An 18,886-nucleotide genomic window follows, 5' to 3' on the forward strand; every position below is an offset into this window, starting at 1 on the left:
GTCGTGTCAATATAAAAAACCTACTTAAAATATAAGAAGGGTAAAAGTACAAAAAGTTTTGGTTTATAAGTTACAAACTGATTTTGATTTTTTATGTTATTTTACATCATGCACAGAGAACTATAAAATACTGCCTCTGGTGCATTTAAATATAAGGATTTTTTGTATATTTTTACATTCATACTGATATTAACTTTTTTTATTTTTTTTTTAAATAAAGTGCAGCTATTCATTACAGAAATAATAATATAATATACACCACCGATTATAAAGATCACAGTTTAATATTTAATTATAGTTTTTCGAGTTTTAAAAACGTTAATTACAAATTTACTTTGTGCAATATAATTGCTTTTGTCGTAAATTTTGGACAAAATTTGCATTTATGAGAACATTTTTTAATATTTATGTTGCTTTAAGTAATTATTGGACTTAATTTTTTGGACGCTTTCATATAAGTTTTGATTCTCAATTGATTTAGTATGTAAGGGAATAACATAAAATGTTAATATAATGTTGCCTTAAAACAATTGACAGAATAGTTTAAGTTTATATTGTTTTCGAAATGTTTATTGGAAATATACTGTTATTTGACATTGTTGTTTTATTTTAGGTATACGATGTTTATTGCCTCAGCAGATCTTATAAACAGCATACTGGGCCACAGGGCCGTATTAAACAAACCAATCTCATCTTTGAGTATAATCTTAAGTAGGAAAATGTATTGAAGTCTAACAAATCATGTCATTCATTGTCAATCATGTCCATTGAGAGCTTGTTCTCAGTAGAATCATCACTGCTACGTAAACAAAATAGAACTATCAAAATCCGTCACATATTGTGAATTGAAATATTGTTTGGTGTTAATATGATATTACATAGCGACTACTTTAAAATGCCGATGTTCGTTTGCCAGCGTCTTAGCTGATGGCGAACTTAGAGCGAAACTGAGTTACATTTATTGAACGGCCATTAGACTACCATCATGGGTGCCTCCAAGATTGTTTTTAGGGAGGTGCAACTGTAATCTACACTATAGTGGGTACTAGGTAATACATAACATTATTTTTTTAGAAAAAGGTATTTTTATATGCTAAACCATAATAAAACCTCTGTGGTTAATAGTTCCAATTGTCATTCAGTTATTTTTATTGTTATTTGTTATGGTCAGGGGGGGGGGGGTGCACCATATCTCAGAACAAGACGATAGGTCTCATATAGAGGATAAAATAAAACTCAAATTTCATATAAAATATCTTGATTAATTTTCACAGTACGTCGAACACCAATATAATTTAATGACTATAAAAATGTACAATAAAACAAGTCATAAGGCAGTTTATTTGTGCATAAGATTGTCTTCAGTCTATTAAATATATTCTACAGTCGTATACAAACTTGAAGCAAAAACCTTTTTATTCTATATGACAATCATAAAATAGGAATCCGATTGCGAACCCATAAGTGACGTCTACAGCCCCAGTATTGGTACATGAATACTAATCATACCAGTCCTGTATGAAGGTCATGGGCCCTATTCCGACTATGGGTGTATATCCATCTTTTTGCTACCATGGGCGTTCTAAGTCTAGTCTAGAACAGTTGATGGCCGATTTTTTCCTTTCTTACGTACACGGCTATTACAGCTCTTTCGAAGTAGTCTTTCGAATAGAACGCCTGTAACTGCAACAAGACAAATTCGCCCCAATAGACGGAATAGGGCCTCCTGGCCATATATACTGTTCCACTGATGGGTCTTCTCTGCTACTAAGAAGGTTTAGGCCTTAGCGTACTCTGCTGGCTTAGTGCGAAGTGGCAGACTTCACATACTCTCAATTTCTTTTTATAAAGTATTTCTAATACACAGAACATGTATACGACGGTTGAATATATAATGTATTTTTTTATTAATCGGTACAGTCGGCAATAAAAATAGCCAAATTTTAAACTTCGAACCATCTATACATATTAACAATGTTTTTTGTTCAGCTATTACAGTTGCTGACTTATATAATATTTACTTATATGGCAATCATAATAAATGTCATATAATTTCATAAAACCTATCAAAATTCGACAACATGGGTGGAAAACCGTTGCAATTAAGTGAAAGGCACAATATAAGTCACTTTCCATGATTTTGCTTACAGTAGCGTGCCTATATCTTGAGCGCATGAGAGAAATTCTCGGGAAAGGAACGTTCAATTTAACACCCATAAATATATTTGATAGGTTCACAATAGTGGCATAATGGCTAGTGTCGACTAGGCTTGCACTCTTTTTAGTGCAATGCAATGAGGAAATGAGCAATCCGCTCACCAAACGACAACCTGTACCACCGCTCATAAAAACTAGCAACACCACATCTAACTTAAAGTCACCAAGTACTTTGTGGCACTTCACTACGTCATCCTGAAGGACGCTACCTTGAAAACGCGTGTCGTGGCTAAGCTCGGGGCTCGGACATCCTTCTTATTCCTCCGTATAACTGTCAACTCACTCGTACAGTCAACCCCGCTCGCAGTACCGCTGGGGCGGAGACTGTGGCGCGGCCCTATGAGTTAGATGTTAAATTTCATAATGCCTAGTAATTAATTCGTTTAGTACATATTTACTATGACCGCGTAATCAAAATACATTTGATCGAAGAGCTTCAATCTCTAGTCGATCTTTATTATAGTATTGCATTCAACGATATTCACTAATCGATATCTTTCCCAGGATTAAACATCATCGCTCAAGATATTTGCCAATACCCATAACTATGTATTGTCAGAGATATATGTAGGTAACACTTAAGTATATTGTGTCTTGCAAATTTAGAATAAGTCACCATTTCTTATACGAAATCCATATCCTATTTATTTCATTTTCAATCATGAGATCCATGGTTTTCACCTAAAGCATTACCGAGTATTCTTATCGGGCTCCTTTGTTATTCTATTAACTTACATATACAACCTGGACCCACTCCATTTCCAAGTTAGACAAAATTTGCATGACACAAAAACATTCATACAAACATTAAATGCACAAGATACGAAATATAAAGGTCACAAAGGGCTTTTGACAATTGCTTATAATATCTATATTAATAATAGTATATTGGTTTCAAACTAGTGAAAGGCCGGTAGGTTAGCTAGGTTAGGGCTCATGTCCTCGCCGGTGAGGATCGCGACGCGTTACCCTTCTATTTCCCCCTACTTGCCAGCCCGAGCTGGTTACTTCGGTTTGTACCTTGTCTTTTGTATAAATTTTATCCCTAATTTAAAATGTCCATAGTTATATAAGTAATTTTAATAGTTGTATAGAAATAATAATTATTCTTATGATTTGTTTTGACGTATCATAAGTGCAACTTTGTTCGCCTACGTGATAAATAAAGTATTTTATTTATTTATTTATTTATAAACAGTGAATGATTGTGTCGACTGACGAGAGGTAATCATCTCTTGAGTCGACACTCACATTACATCACACGCAGTAGGTCACTTTGCTGTGCCTGAATTAAATAAGTTTTATTGCTATTGATATTCCGATGGTATTAACAGGATGATCTTTTTGTATGGGACCTAGGCGGTTTATGATGAAGATGATTTAATCATACTGATCAGGCCGTGACATAAGCCAATTTGAATTTTAATACCACGCTGTAAACACTAAATTACTTTTTCAATATAATTTACGTTACAATCTACTCAAAATTTCCGTCGGCCCTTACTGTTTTATAAGCATTTATTAATATGCCCCAGTAGATATAATTGCTTTAAAAGTAATAAGCAATTGTAATATATATTTGACTTTTAATCTAATGGTTAAATATCAAACTCATTATGTAAAGTATCGAAATATTCATGAAAGTTTAACTTTCTCAGAAATATATAAAAACATACAAAAACATAGTACCATCGTTTAAGTCTCATAAACTATTTTATAATTATTTGTAAAAATATAAAAAAAACCTTATAAATCACATAATATTCTGTATTTAAATATATTGTCTTAAATGTGATAATAAACATTTAAATAGCAACTGTATGGTAAATATATAAAAATAAAAAATACTAATAACAAGACACAATCACTTATTCATACAGGCTTTCCTTAATATAGGCCGGCCTTTATTTGCTACAGGATGTTACAAAATAGAGGTATCAATTACAACTTTAGCTCGAGAGAAATAATGCTCATAGCTCAAGAGTAATTACAGTCTACATTTAAAAAAAAGTTAGTAATGACCCGTATTTCAGCTGATGTTTTTTAAACACTAACTGATGAGACTAGACAATATGTTAATGTAATAGTTTTTTATCTGACGAATAAAGTAGCAATATAATTTAGGGATTAATGAGTATATTGATACAAAATTAATCTGATTTCGTATATACATAACTTTAACCCGATTCATTGTATTAGAATATTTGATACCTCTTCATTGCAACACGCTGTGTATAAGTGGCACACACATTAACAAGGAAGAACATTATGTTAATTTGTTTCATCACAAAGACTAAAACCATTTCAACATTTCTTGACCATTATAAAATGCACCCAAATTTAAACCTAAGTATAATCAGTCACAAAAACAGCTTTAAACTTTGGTTTCTTTCTCAATTACCTTTTAGTATTTAGTAAAACAAAATTTCAGGAATTGACTTTAGTTTTGATAACGAAAAAGAAATTCCATAAGATTTTGACTTTATATTTGATAACGAAAAAAAAAACGATTGAAGTTAACATGTAAAAGCATGTTGAGCTTTGAAATTGTTCAGCTACTTTTCTGGCTGACTGTACTTAAAAACTCCGCCACTTATTAATTCTGGATTTTTTACTGGCCAATATCGTGTCTACGTCCTTAACAATTTAAAACAATTTTTAAGGATTAGGTGGTGAAGTATTACCTAGTGACTTTCACATCATAAGATTAAGAATAAAGTAGTGTACTTAATGTTATAAGATCTAGGGTTTTGGCACGCCGTTGAGGGGTTGCTCTGAAAAAAAATAAAAAAATCAGGGGCGTAGGTATAGCTGTATCAATGATAGGGACCCCGAGCTTTAGGGGCCCCGATGTAACAAGGCTTTGTAGCAAGGCTACTAATAATATCAAACCTGTATTATGTACTGTCCACTAGTCCTTAGAATAGGCCTTAGTCCACCACGCTGGCCTAGTGCGGGTTGGTAGACTTCACACACCCTCGAAAATTCCTAATAGAGAATTTCTCGGGTATGCAGGTTTCCTAACGATGTTTTCTTTCACCGTTAAAGCAAGCGATAATTCACAAAGAATACACACATAATTTTTTTTAGAAAAGTCAGAGATGTGTGCTCTTGGGATTTAAACCTACGAACATTCGTCTCGGCAGTCCGTTCCACAACCAACTAGGCTATCGCCGCAACAAGGCTAGACTACTGAGAAATCCACTTATTGTATAAATGCTACGCGTTAAAGCTCTCCGACAAATTTTGATACTAGGCTGGTCTAGGGTAAGCTATTCCACTGTGGTATTGTAATATATGAAAATGTGAGGGTGGTAAGACAAAATACTGTTTACTTATATTGTGTTACACTACTGCATTAGGTTTACCGTGTAATAGTAGATGTAAGAGAGGAACATAAATGAATATATGTTTCCAGGGTAGGCAGGAATGCAAAATACAATAAAATCGGTTATTGACGTCTCGTAATTTAATGGTATAATATAAAAATACTATTTAAATTTTATTTTCTTACTTTGCAAAACATTTGCATTACTGTGAGAGCTTGATGACACAAGATATTTAAAAAGTAATTCGTACGGAGAACAATGAGCGAACATGTTGAATATTAATAAGCAATGGTTGAATACGCTCAAGGTCTTAGCTGTCCCGGAATAATATTAACAACAGCACGTAAAAAATAATTATTGAATTACTATACATGAGAGTAATGCACGACGAATTATTTAATATGTTTCGAGATAAATAAATCTATTTGTTAAAATTAATACTGCTTGTTCGAACAATAATAAATATATTCCAATTATGTATTATGTTTCGTTATGTTATTCTCATGTGAATGACTTTTTGACTTATTGAGAAAAAAAAATATCTTTAAATCGATGGTACGTCTGAAGTTATTCGCCAAATATAAGGATAAAAAAGCGGCGTTAGCCTAGTTGGGAGTTGAACGGATTGCCGAGACAAATGTCTGCAGGTTCAAAAATTTAAGGGAATACCTCTCACTTTTCTAAAATTATGTGTGTATTCTTTGTGAATTATGGCTTGCTTTAACGGTAAAGAAAAACGTTGTTAGGAAACCTACGAACCTAAGAAGTTTTCTATAGAAATTTTGAGCAATCTGTACTAGGCCAGTGTAGTGGACTAAGGCTTAATCTCTCTCATTAGTAGAGGAGGCCCGTGCCCACTGGGACAGTAAATAATACAGAGCTTATATATAAATAAAAGTCACATCTTTACCTTTGTTCCCAAATATGGATCATATGAGTATTATCTAGATTAGATTTCTTATACGGATTGATAACATTTAATTGAACATTGTAAAATGTGATGAACATTTAACATTATAGCCTCATTGAAGACGGGCCTTATTAATTTCATGTGGGTATAACTTACTGTTTTCATTGTCAGGAGTGGGAGGCTCCGGAGCGCTCGCCCCCATGTATGGGTTTGCTGGACTTGTCGGCTGTAACAACACATTTATCATAAATTGATTATATTAGACTGGTATCTGAGGTGATTTTGTCATCAAATATCGAAATCAGAAAGTGCTTATGTCAATCTGTATCATCATTGAAATGAAACATACAGTTTACGATTTTTTTGCAATTTTTTAACTATATTTATTTATAAACAAAAAATGGTAAAATTGAACAAAGATATTGAAGATCGACATAAACTTTTCAGACAATCAAAAATTCAGTCTGCTCCGTGATCACGAGGCACTTGCTGCAAGGCCTTTGAAATGTTGGTACTAAAATTTTGTATAATTAAAAAAATCCTGGAGAAATCCGTAAACTAGTGTTATTTCGATTTCTAAAAGCCGTTTAAATATAAGAAGCTCATTAAATATTATTTAAAAAAAAAGGTGATTACTGCCCATCAATGTGTCATTTAGTTTTTTCCATTGTTAGTATTAAGAAACGAACTACTTACATAAGGAACATTAGCTCCGGCAGGCAATGAAGGTATCACTGCATTATTTGCATTAACCGGACCCCCAAATCCTATGGTACCGGTTTTCAGAAGCGGCGTACCGTCTGTTGGCACATTAGAGTTTAATCCCGAATACGGCTGGGGTGAATTTGGGTACGGACGATTCCCACCCGGGTAGGGAGACCTTGGTGGATACGGTTGGTTTGTAATGGGTGGCTGATACGCATTACCGCCCAGGGGGCCACCAGGGCCGGGATAAGCCGGATTTGCGCCCGGGTAAGGAGGATTTGCACCCGGGTAAGGAGGATTAGCACCCGGATACGGAGCATTAACACCCGGGTAGGGAGAATTAGCACCCGGATAAGGAGGATTAGCACCCGGGTAAGGTGGATTGGCGGCAGGGTAAGAAGGACCAACAGGATAAGGTGATACTTGGGGCAAAGGCGCACCACCGGGATATCCACCACCCATGGGTTGGGTGACAATAGGTGGTGGGGGGTAGGTTGATGCTACTCCTTGAACGTTTTGCGAGACAACCGGTTGGTTGGGCAATTGATTCTGTAATGGATTCGGTACGTTGTCTTGGAAGCCTGCTATGGGTATATTGCCTATTACTATGGGATGTGATTCGTCCGAGTCCGTGTGGCAGCCTGAAGATTCTACCGAAACCTAGAAAGGAAAGTATAAGGTTTATTATCACTTAAACATGAGTATGAGATTTCCTCACATACGGTTGAAACTAAATGGTATTGTGAAAAGTATTCAATACCACTAGTGACGTACCTTGAATTTATGCTCGATATCGATAAATCGACAGTTGATGAGGTTGAGCACCTCCATTTCCGGCACTGGCATCTGCACGGTCCAATTGCGCGTGGTGTTTTCAGGTATCGGGCCCTTCTTGATCTCCGCCACGACATCGGTTTGGTGCCGTGTTCCCGGCTCGTGCGTCGCGTGGAATGTTATTGTCTGACAACAGTTAGGGCAAAACGGTTGTACTGCACTTGATGTTAAGTATGGTGCCGTCTAGATAGAGTATCGATGAGAGATGATTATCCATCCAGAGGCCGTACCTTAGATGCCTTCCTATAATCTTTAATTTTAATAGGAAACACAAAAAAAAAATCATGGGCATGATATATTGTATCGATAATTTAATCCTGAGGATATGTTATTTTTATACATAATGTTAGCATTAACGATTCTAGAAAGGCATCTTGGATAATCTCCTGATATAGATTGACGGGGGATATTTTCTCTTCGCGGTAGTGGGAAGAAATCTAACATACCTACATTTAGCAAGTATTTTAGGGCCCTTGAAAATAGAGGGAAAGCATATTGCCATTTTAATTTTGTTTATAGTAAAGATTTTCAAACTTGCAAAGTCACAAGCAAAAGCTAGTACCGCATTAACCGTAAACAAAGAGTTCATTATAATTTCTCATGGTTACAATCAAATAGAAATTAACGGCCGACCAGGAGTCAATTGGTTTAATTACCAAAATTATACTTTAAAAAAGGAGCTAACGGACATCTCAAGCCATCACGTAATTTACGGCCTATATGTAGCCTACTCATAGTAATATTTTAAATGTGAAAGTAACTGTATGCTATGCTTTCATGGCTAAATCACTAAATACTGAGTAAGCTTGAAGGTACAACAAAGGAGATCAGCTACTTTCATCAAGGAAAAATTGCAGGACTTTTTTCATGGGAAGATACTTACCATCAGGTTCACTGAGGCCGTTTTGCTCTGCCCGTATACAAAAAAAAAGAAGCAACGACTGTATATAATAACTGCTGAGTGTCTCACATACCTCCTTGATTTCGAACCTGATGGTGTCCACCTCGACGTTGCTCATGTTCTTGCAGCTGACTTCTATCGGCATGTTCTGTCCGGGACAGAAGCCCGCCACAGGCATCTTGATCAAGGTCTCCGTGGACCCGGCACCCATGCACCAGCAGCAATAAGAGTTCTCTATCTCGAACTCCACGGGTTCCTGGTGACATTCTTGTTAAATACATATTCGGTTTCAAACAGGCTTAGTTGTGTCGACTGGTGTGGGATGGCCATTGACCATCTTTCGTCTCTCGACATTATTTGGAACACACTTTGCCTACATCATCATCAGGTATAGTGAACATGTGCGTAGATGTGTGGCAAGGGGAAGTTTTTTGGATTGTAGAGGTTTTTGGTACCGGTTTTTCTTTTGTTTAATTTTTTTTAAGCTTATATTTACGGTAAAGGTACCTTTTGCAGTACAGAACCCTAAAAATGAAAGTGTGACGTCTCGTAATAATGATTGCACTGGCTATTATGTAACTACTTGGCATTATGTCAAACATGTCCATCAAGTGGAATGACAGTGCTTACACAATGCTCTTGACGGCTGAAATAAAGATTGCTATCGTACTTACCAAGCTGAAACCACACACGCGAACCACAACCAAATATCCATATATCAAATCAAACGTTAGTCTCTCCATTACCATGACTTTTAAAAGTAAATCTTACTTACTTTAGCATAAGGATGTGTGTTCAAGTCCAACGGCGCGAGGACCTTGATATCGACCACCTTCTCTTGGTCGAGCTTGAACGCGCGATCCACGACGACTTTAATCTGGTACCGCACGTGACCGTGGGCACCTTCAAAGGACGCCGGGCAGTTCGGTGGGATGGGGCATTGGAACGAGAATGTATGATGGCCGGGCTGGAGGGTATGTTCACCTGGTCGGTTGGAACAACTACAGTACTCGTAAGGAAATAACATCTAGAAAGATAATGTTCCGCAGTGAACCATAGTTTTTGAGCTTTATGGAAGTTGATTGAAACTAAGCAGAGTTCATTTAACTTATTTGGTATAGACGAAGTAATTAATTGATTCTTTCTTAACCGAATTACAACAGCCAATCTCAATCAGCCAAGTGCGCACTTATAGTGCCCAAGTGTGCGCGCAATACACAGATGCACTCTGTTCTTTCATTCTTATAGCCCGGTGAGACGGCAATCCGATATGACCGGAGAGAGATCAGGCTAAGTAATTACAGATAGCTTCGTTTTAAGTTTGTGGTCTGTACATAATATAAAAAGGTATTTTAGCTATGCGACCTAAAGTATCTAAAATAGCTAAAGTAACTTGCCTACTTTTAGGCCTGTAACTTGTGTCTGAAAGCGATTATAGAAGGTTAGCTACGGCCTCGACTTTATACATTATTATTTATACCAAGCATTTGAAAAGTACAGATTACAAAAGCATCCTGGAGCGAGAAACGAAATCGCGACTTTTCGTTTCGCCCTCAATATTTTAGTGGATCTTTTAACCTTATCGGTTATTAAAATAACAATTAGGCGATAAAATAAAAATAGTTAATTGCCCAAAACCGCCTTCATTACCTACTAATCACAATATAATGTACTAATGAACATTCTCTGATAAAATGCACAAAGTTGCTGGCTATTTTTGTCGAACAGATTGTTTAGCAACAGTCAAAGATACCTCGTCTTTCATTTATTTTCGTCTTATTTCTGACTAGGTACGTCAAACGTCTCCAACACAAATTTTAAAACCATAGTACTTCTGTATGTCTCAGTTTATATAGGTAGAGTTTGATCATGTTCTGGCTTAACAAGACTACGTTTCATCACAGTGCATCGATGGACCTTTTGAACAGACCCTTGTGATTCTTATTGCCTTACCACTTTCCCCGCCGGCGAGGTACACTTTGTGGTTAATGTACTCTTCGTGGGAGTCATGGTTGATCGTGTGGTGTTCCTGGCGATCGTGGACTCGTCGCGTTTCTGTCGATGTCCAGTGAACTTTGCAGAAACCCTTGATCTTCACGTATATACCTGCAAAACAATGTTACTTTATATGACAATTGAACACATCACTCTTATATGTTGCTTCAAGTGGAGTAGGCTAATTGACATATTTTACCTCTGGATTTTAGACTTCACGGGACCTGATGGTAAGTGATATCGAATGAAGCGACATGATTACCCCTCCCCAGTCGACACAATTATGCCGGACTTTGAAACTGAACATATACAGGGTGATCCCGGAACGCGACACACTTACGCGAGCCACTAAGCACAATAGTATCTATGATTTCACTCCTTGTGTCCGGTCGTCGCTATCCCGGGGAATGTAAGTATCCTATCACCAGTGTCTGTTATTAATCACGCTATCCACGATTTTACTGGTGGCAGTGCCAATATTTAAAAAAAATAATAAACGAAAGATTGTGATTGAGAAGTCGTAAAGTTTAGGACAGTTGCCAGTCGTAATATTTTGACGGAGGCAAATTTTCGGTTACATAATACCCCAAAGATCTGCCAGATTGGCCTGGATTAAGATAATTTACGGCATAGATTCACCTTACTGCAGAAAACACCTTGGATTTCTGTATTTTAACTTAGTTTTCCAGGGTTTCCTGTTTTACTATGATCTCATCATTAATGTCCAATTTTGTCCGTAATGCAGTAATTAGGTTAATGTTGACAAACTCGGTGTTAACAAAAACAAGGCGTATTTGTTATGGGCCTCAGTAATTAATGAACACGTAGTTACTGTAGTGGTAAGCGATGAATGAGCTGTATTATATCATTTCATGCTATTATTTTTTCTTATCAAGTGTTGGATAAACGTTTATGCTTCATTTAGACCATTGGTTCCCTAAGTGGTCCAGGTGGACCCCCAAGGGTCCACTGGAGACTTTACGAGGGTTTACGTTCAAAAAATGGGGGTTCACAATTCGTGAGCCCCTGATTACGAAAATTTATCTGGATTGATAGTAAAGAACTAAAATGTTAGCTTGGCTTCAGCTATCAAAAGACAGATAATATTGATAAGGGTTGTGAGGCAAGAGGTCGATGATTCAACATAAATGTCCAGACGTTTTCCGTGAATGCTGGGCCGTAGTGGTAATACTCATTCTCCGCAAAAAAAAGGTCCATCGCAACCAGCAAAATTTTTAAAGTGGTCTATGAGAAAAAAGTATTTGAGACCCTCTTAATTTAGACCATTGGCGAGTAATATGACTATGAATTATGATAACGAATACACACGAAGAAGCTGTTGCCACACTCGTGTCCCTGACTATCGGTCTGGTAGTATCTAAATCAGTGGTTAAAGTTCACTGATGAATTATCGTATAAAGAACGTCTATTAAACACTATTATATAAAGTCAAATAGATTGTTCGTTGCTTATTGGAAAGCGTTTATTTCAGGAATTACTGCTGCGATTTTGAAAATGATTTTACTGGTAGCTGAATTGTTGAGTAGGTAACTTTATTCTAAAGTTTTAAACAGGGGTATCTGCGAGGAACAAACATATGTATAACTGAATAAGCAATATTCTACGAACGAAGGAGGAAATACTTCGAGTTAATTTAATTCGAGTCATTAATAACGCGCCAAGCAACTCAGTAACTTGTTCTTAAGAATCTCATGTCACGACTGTCCAATTGTGGTTAAAGGAAAACAAATGAGGATGGCCAGAAAGTCGCACCGCGCGGGCTATCCCAATGCTTGTACGAAGAGCAAATAAATATGGGCGGATATCCATCCATAAGTGCAATAACCATCCGGTTATTCCACTTATTTAAACTGCAGTACATTTCGATTAATTATAATTGTCCACCGTTAGTATCGTAAGTTGACTTCCCCAGTTTTTTTTTCTAGCTGCCTATATCCTTTCGGTCAATTTTGTTAAAGGCAAGCATGGCGGATATTTGTAAGGCTTGTATGACCTTTCTTTTCTGACAAAGTTTAATATCAAAATGCTCATGTATACGTAAGATTTATTTTTTAATTCGTCCATAACGCCACGCCATAAGTATGTGTTGCACTTTCTTCATGTATTAGTTACATTGATAGACAGAATTTTTGCTTCTCGGCATAAGAACATGGCGCATCCTTTCTTTTTTTTCCATATTGCTGCTAAAGGCAGACGTGCTAACGACTTACCTGATAGTAAGTGGTTACCGTCGCCCATGGACGTCGGCAGAGCCATGAGCACAGCCAAGCTGTTGCCTATTGTGAGACTTTTTTAAACCTCGTTTGAAGAAGGACAAGTCATAACCCCAGGGAAATACCAAGGGAGGAAATTGATTCCAGAGCGCACAAGTTCGCGGTAAAAATGATCTCTGAAAACGTACAGTGCTGGCAGATGGCGTTTCCAAGTGGTGTGAATGAATGTTCCTCCGAGAACGGGTGGTCAGGACGGTGTCATCTCAAGGAGTTCTTTAGAGCACTCTCCGTAAGAGTGATAGAGTACACCAAGGGTCCTAATGTCTCTGCATACCCAACGACTATAGACTGTCCGTGACTTTCTAGATAGTCTAAGTCAGCCATACTCAACCTGCGGCCCGCCGAACCTTTGTGATTGGCCCATCTTGAGTGACAGGCAAAGTTTATAAATTTCGCACCCATCAGAAAAATATGTATTGTATAGCTGGCTTTATTGTGACCAGCTTTTCTTTTCAATAATTTTGAATTATGTTTTTTATAAACAACAAAAAATATTTTGCGGCCCTCGCATCAAGACCGAAACGTTTTTGTGGCCCTTTAAAGAAAAGGTTGAGTACGGCTGGTCTAAGTCTACCCCAAAGCCAAATATAATTTCACAGACTTCGCTAACACAGATCATAATATCTTAATACAATCCTGCGAATGTAATCGGTGTGGCGCCATGTGTGCCGGCAATTGTGTAATTTTATGGACGCCGACCTTGGTGCGTAGCCTTCATTCGTATCCCACAATAAAAGCGGGCCTCGAATAATTGGAATGGTTTTATTCACCTTTTGCTTGTTTATCGTGATTTATCGATACTCTGATGACCATAAAACAATTAAATACCCAAGTATATTGAAAATTGACTTCAAAATGCTATTTTTGATTCAGATCTTAGATTTTTAAAACGAGTAATATTTATTATGCTAAATGCTTGTAGGCATTATTGTTTAGATATAATTTATCGTAGAGATTTGCAGATTCAGAGAACATGTTTCCAAAAACTAACATTGAACGCTAAAATCATAAAAGCCGTGACTTCTATCATTAATTGGACAATGGCGATTTTATACCGTGCCTCACAATGTCTGTCTTAAAAATATTTAATTCAAATCTACACTTCCTACCTATAAAAATAATGCACGGTTATTCTCGTGGCTAGTTTTTGTAGCCAGCAAAGAACCTTTGTGACTTAGAGTACAAAGGTTATTTGCTAGTTAGTTTCGTATGCTGTAGTCTGTAGGTATGCGTCTACCTATCATAAGGTTTGTTTATGTAAGCCACTGAGCAATGTGGAAACGTTCTTGTATTACGGTTTGAAGGACATCGTAGCAAGTAAAATATTGGGAATGGAACTTTTGCGTTCCCAAAGCGTCAGTTATTGTTATGGTCGGTTTCTTTAAACCTAAGAAGCTAGTATGCGAATGATTTTTTACAGATTTTGCGTAGTCAGCTCTAGTAGTAGGATAATTTGTATCCGCCCGGACAGCTACCACCGTTCGAAAGGTGTAAAACCTGCTGTCCATGTAAGTGTGTCGCGTTCCGGAATCAGTCTGTGTATATTCGGTTTCAAACAGGCCGGCATAATTGTATCGACTGGCGAGCGATAGCTATCTTTCGTCAGTCGACACTATTTCGACTCCACTCCGCTTATCATCACGTGTATTGGTTACTTTGCGATGCTTGTATAAAATTCCCTTTATTATTATGTACAGAGGCCTATTTCAATACGGAAATAAAACACCTAGATGATTACAGAGCGTAATTTCTGAACGTGTCCTCGTTCGGAACTATTTTCGTTTTACATTTTAGTGTGTCTGTAAGACTAGACTCTAATCTGTGACGCCGAGCATAATGTCTGGGTGTAAATATGTAAGTATTTATTATGTTTGTATAGCGTATGTATATAATTAGGATGTAATCATATCAAGCGCTGTGTAGCGAAGCTTGCGCGTGCAGAAGGTAATCCTGATAGCAATTGCGAAAGATGAATTTCCCGAAAGGGAACCCGACATGTAGGTAATAAATATGCATAAATGCGATCTACAAATCGTTCTGATAATTAGATTCTACAAAAATTCCTACATAAAGAGAAGCCGGCGGGAATCGGGTTATATGAATTATTCCCCACAGCCTAGGAGTTAAGAAATCATATTACTATAGTTTACATGCAGTTAAGTCAACATTGTAATTTAATTGCACAGTATTTATTGTCGGGTCGTGATTAGATCAAGAAACGGATGCAGGCTCCGACCAATCGTAGAAATTAACACACTCCTTCTACGATGCCTGAGTCTACCCTTACCAGTCTGGTTTGAATAGGCTCGAGTAAACTGCAAAATTCGCGAGTCTTTCTCTTCCCCATCTCTCTATTAACTTCAATCTTGACGACATTAGTATTTCCAGTTACTTGTTGAGCTTTAGTACTCAGTTAATACCATTGTTGTTTTTGGGTTACAAGAATTGCACTGGCAAGTGTGAGAAAAAGATAGTTTCCACACACAGCACAACATTAGCAGCGCTTAGTGTACTCAATCTTAATGATTCGCTATTAAAAAAGACACAAACAAATGATAAACGAATATTGGATTGCTCGGCCTTGGCTGCTCGCGGAATTTAGCTCCGACGAGTGTATCTTTGGGTGCCGGTCACCCGCTAGATTCGAAAAAAAAAACAATTTTACAATCAGGAATAAAAATTGTTCGAAGCTTTGTTATTGGCAACGATAGATAGTGGCGCGGTGACGGTTTTTGCCGCCGAGGCGGACCCAAAATTCACTCAGGCGTCGAGAGCAAAATAACTCTTTAATAAAACAAAACAAATGAAAAAAGCAACAAAATGTCAACATAAACAAAGTTAAATGTTTTAAACAGTTTTATTTTCATTTTTCCGCCTCCCTAAAAGTGCTACCGGGGTGGGCCACCCCTACAGGTATCTACTACATTACAATTTACAACCGATGAACGTAGCATTGCACCCCACACCGTACACTATTTCAGCAAAGCTTTTTTTAATCAATGCTTAGTTCAGTGGCGCAGCGTTTGGGGTCTTGGCCCCTGGTGGTACATAAAATTCAAAATGAATTCGTTGAAATTTTAGGACTGAAATAATATTACAATAGAGGAGCAGTTTTTCGATCAGCCTCAGGCGATAAAAATTGGTGCATATTTGTAATGTATGGCATAGATTTACATAATATAAGACAAACATTTTTACCGGTACAATACCTACCTGTATTTATATATTTTACTTATGTTTATTGTTTCCCGCAGACACTTGTTATACACGCCCAGCAGTTCGTCCTTTATAACCCAGTTCAAAACATACCGGCGTCGAACTACGCGATGTATTATAACATATACATTTTTTATATTTACCGAAATACGAGGTCATGTTTTTTTGGATAACGTCTCAGTTAAATTAAAACATACCTCGAAAAGTTTTAACGTGGTCTTGATCGAATTCCAATTGCCCGTGTATCGTTTGACCAGCGTAGTACGCGCCATTAGGACTGTCTAAAACTATACGCCCCTCATCAAATCCCATATTTTTAAACTGATTCACAAAACACTGAACGCACACACTCCTCGTACTAGTACGCTAAACTCGACCGTAAGCCAACTGGCCGGGTAGATTACTATTATCACTAGGGTAGACCGAGGTTGATGATAAATCGATTCTATTAGTAATCGATATGTTGCCTCACCGGAATTAATTCCATATTTGAATATTGTGCTGTTCTACATTATTTTGTAGGAAGTGATATAGTTATTAATTGCTTTATGTATATTTTTTGCTTTTGCGTACTGTCATTACAATTTTAGTACCGTTAATAGCACTTAACAGATCTATTAAATAGTAACTGTATTATGTGTAACTGTATGAATTGTATTATCTTATACCGATAAATGAAGTATCATTAAGGTATTTTGGTGCTAATAGAAACGAATGACACCATTTGGAAGGGGAGTACTTATCTAACATACTTAATAATAATAAAATTAATCATATCTTACTAAAGAGGGATCACCTTATACTATAATAATAATATGACGAAAACCCGGAGATAATGGCACTAGATTAGAAGTTACTTTTCGATACACGGACAAAAACCAACCGGCGTTGAATAATGCATAGAATTTAGACTCTCACTCTTCATCAGTCGTATAAAATATGTTTTGTGTTGCGCCTTAGAATATATTATATTTATAAGCTACATATTATGAATTGATTATTTAAACAACCGTGGTTTCATATCGATATATCAAAGTCACATACATCGTACTTGGTACTCTCTAAATTGACAGTTCGACTGACATTTGCGACTTCAAAATGAATGCTGTGTTGCTACCAATAAATTATATAGAAGAATTTAGTAGCTCGGTTTTATTTTATATATAAGATCAAAATGATCATGCACACGTTTATAGAATCATAATATTAGTGTACGTAAAACCGATAAACGTTGAAGATTTACTTATAGATGCTTTAATATTGACACAATATGGTTTGTCTATGCGTATTGTTCTTTCAATGATGTAGTAACACTGAACATGGAAAAATTGATAGCTATTGGTGGTTTGCGTTAATAGCTCGATGCAAAAATTATAGTTGTCTCTTTTTAACATACATGCAGTGGACATTGATAAAGAAAGTTGTATAGAATTCCACGCTGCTTAACTTTTTTATTTAAGCCTCACGTGGATAGCACGTGACAAATGGATCGATTCCTGATTCGCCATTGAGGTTTAGTGGATGTGTGTTTTATTTCATTCTTCAGTCAATCATTTGACATTTCATTCAGTATCATTCAGATTTTTGTGAAGTAAGTTAGTGCTGTTAGTCGATTTATAATAAAATTGGTGGCATGTTTGAATTGTATGGAACAAGTTTCGTAAGAACTTTCATATAAAACATTTATACAAATAATAAAAGTACGCCATTGGTAAATCGATAGTGTGGAATTTGTTTAGTTATATTTATTCAAACAATTCTAAACAAATAGTTATGTTTTAAAATCGAAGTTAAGTGTCGGTAAAATGAGTTCGCCTAAAGACATCGAACTAAGCCCAGTGAAAACTGAAGCACAGCCGAGCGCTTGTCCCTCGGTTTTGAAATCAAACATCCCACCTGTAACAGACGAAGAAGATGTGATCATCGGAAGGTTTCGGAAGATTAGCTCCGCAAAGTCGATGGCGGCTACGAATGGGAATATTCAGTATCCGACTGAGATTCCTGTGAGAAGTGACGATGTGGAAGCCGGTCTGCAGTTTAAGAAGGATCCGGGGGAAAAAGACAAGTTGCTGCCGGAACCGGTGACGAACGGCGCACTCTCGGTACAGTCCAAGTCGCCGGTCACAAAAAGCAGCTTTAGGGATGTGGAGAAGCCGTCCAGGTTTAAAGATCAGCCGTCGGCTACTCGGTTTCAGGTGAGAGATTTTAACTAATATTTGGCAATTTGCGCAGTTAATTTATTTATGTAAATGCGATTCACGCAGGTGATAGGCAGCAAGCGAGCCTGTTGCCAGAAATTCCAATATTTTTATCTTGTTTTTATATTTTTAAAATAATAAGAAAATTACATATTTCTTAATGTACCTTTAGCACGAAAGCTTAGAAGACCACAAAAAAATATGATATTTAATATATCTGGATTATTTTTTGTACATTTTTCAAATTGAAAAATAGACTCAACTTTTGTCTAAGGAGTATCAAACTC

The 18,886-nt window shown here is 36.7% G+C and overlaps 2 protein-coding genes across 3 annotated transcripts in view; one reads left to right on the forward strand and one right to left on the reverse strand.

Annotated features, from left to right (window-relative positions):
* Positions 1-1,241: 1,241 nt before the first annotated feature.
* LOC115445949 (arrestin domain-containing protein 17) lies at positions 1,242-16,801 on the reverse strand. Its single transcript, XM_030172468.2, has 8 exons — positions 16,599-16,801; positions 10,850-11,002; positions 9,672-9,880; positions 8,970-9,152; positions 7,936-8,121; positions 7,153-7,821; positions 6,613-6,682; positions 1,242-4,991 (listed from the first exon to the last, which is right to left on the reverse strand). The coding sequence occupies exons 1-8, from the start codon at positions 16,711-16,713 to the stop codon at positions 4,960-4,962; spliced, it is 1,617 nt and encodes a 538-aa protein (XP_030028328.1). The 5' UTR covers positions 16,714-16,801; the 3' UTR covers positions 1,242-4,959.
* Positions 16,802-17,920: 1,119 nt separating this feature from the next.
* The window catches only part of LOC115445952 (bumetanide-sensitive sodium-(potassium)-chloride cotransporter), a 30,445-nt gene continuing 29,479 nt past the window's right edge, over positions 17,921-18,886 (forward strand). For both annotated transcript variants that reach the window (XM_030172471.2, XM_037436462.1), the window contains exon 1: positions 17,921-18,596. In XM_030172471.2, coding sequence (XP_030028331.1) covers positions 18,207-18,596 — 390 coding nt within the window. In that variant the 5' untranslated portion in view covers positions 17,921-18,206. The remainder of the gene's footprint in view (positions 18,597-18,886) is intronic.

This window comes from Manduca sexta, chromosome 8 (assembly GCF_014839805.1).
Source record: "Manduca sexta isolate Smith_Timp_Sample1 chromosome 8, JHU_Msex_v1.0, whole genome shotgun sequence".
Classification (NCBI taxonomy): Eukaryota; Metazoa; Arthropoda; class Insecta; order Lepidoptera; family Sphingidae; genus Manduca; species Manduca sexta.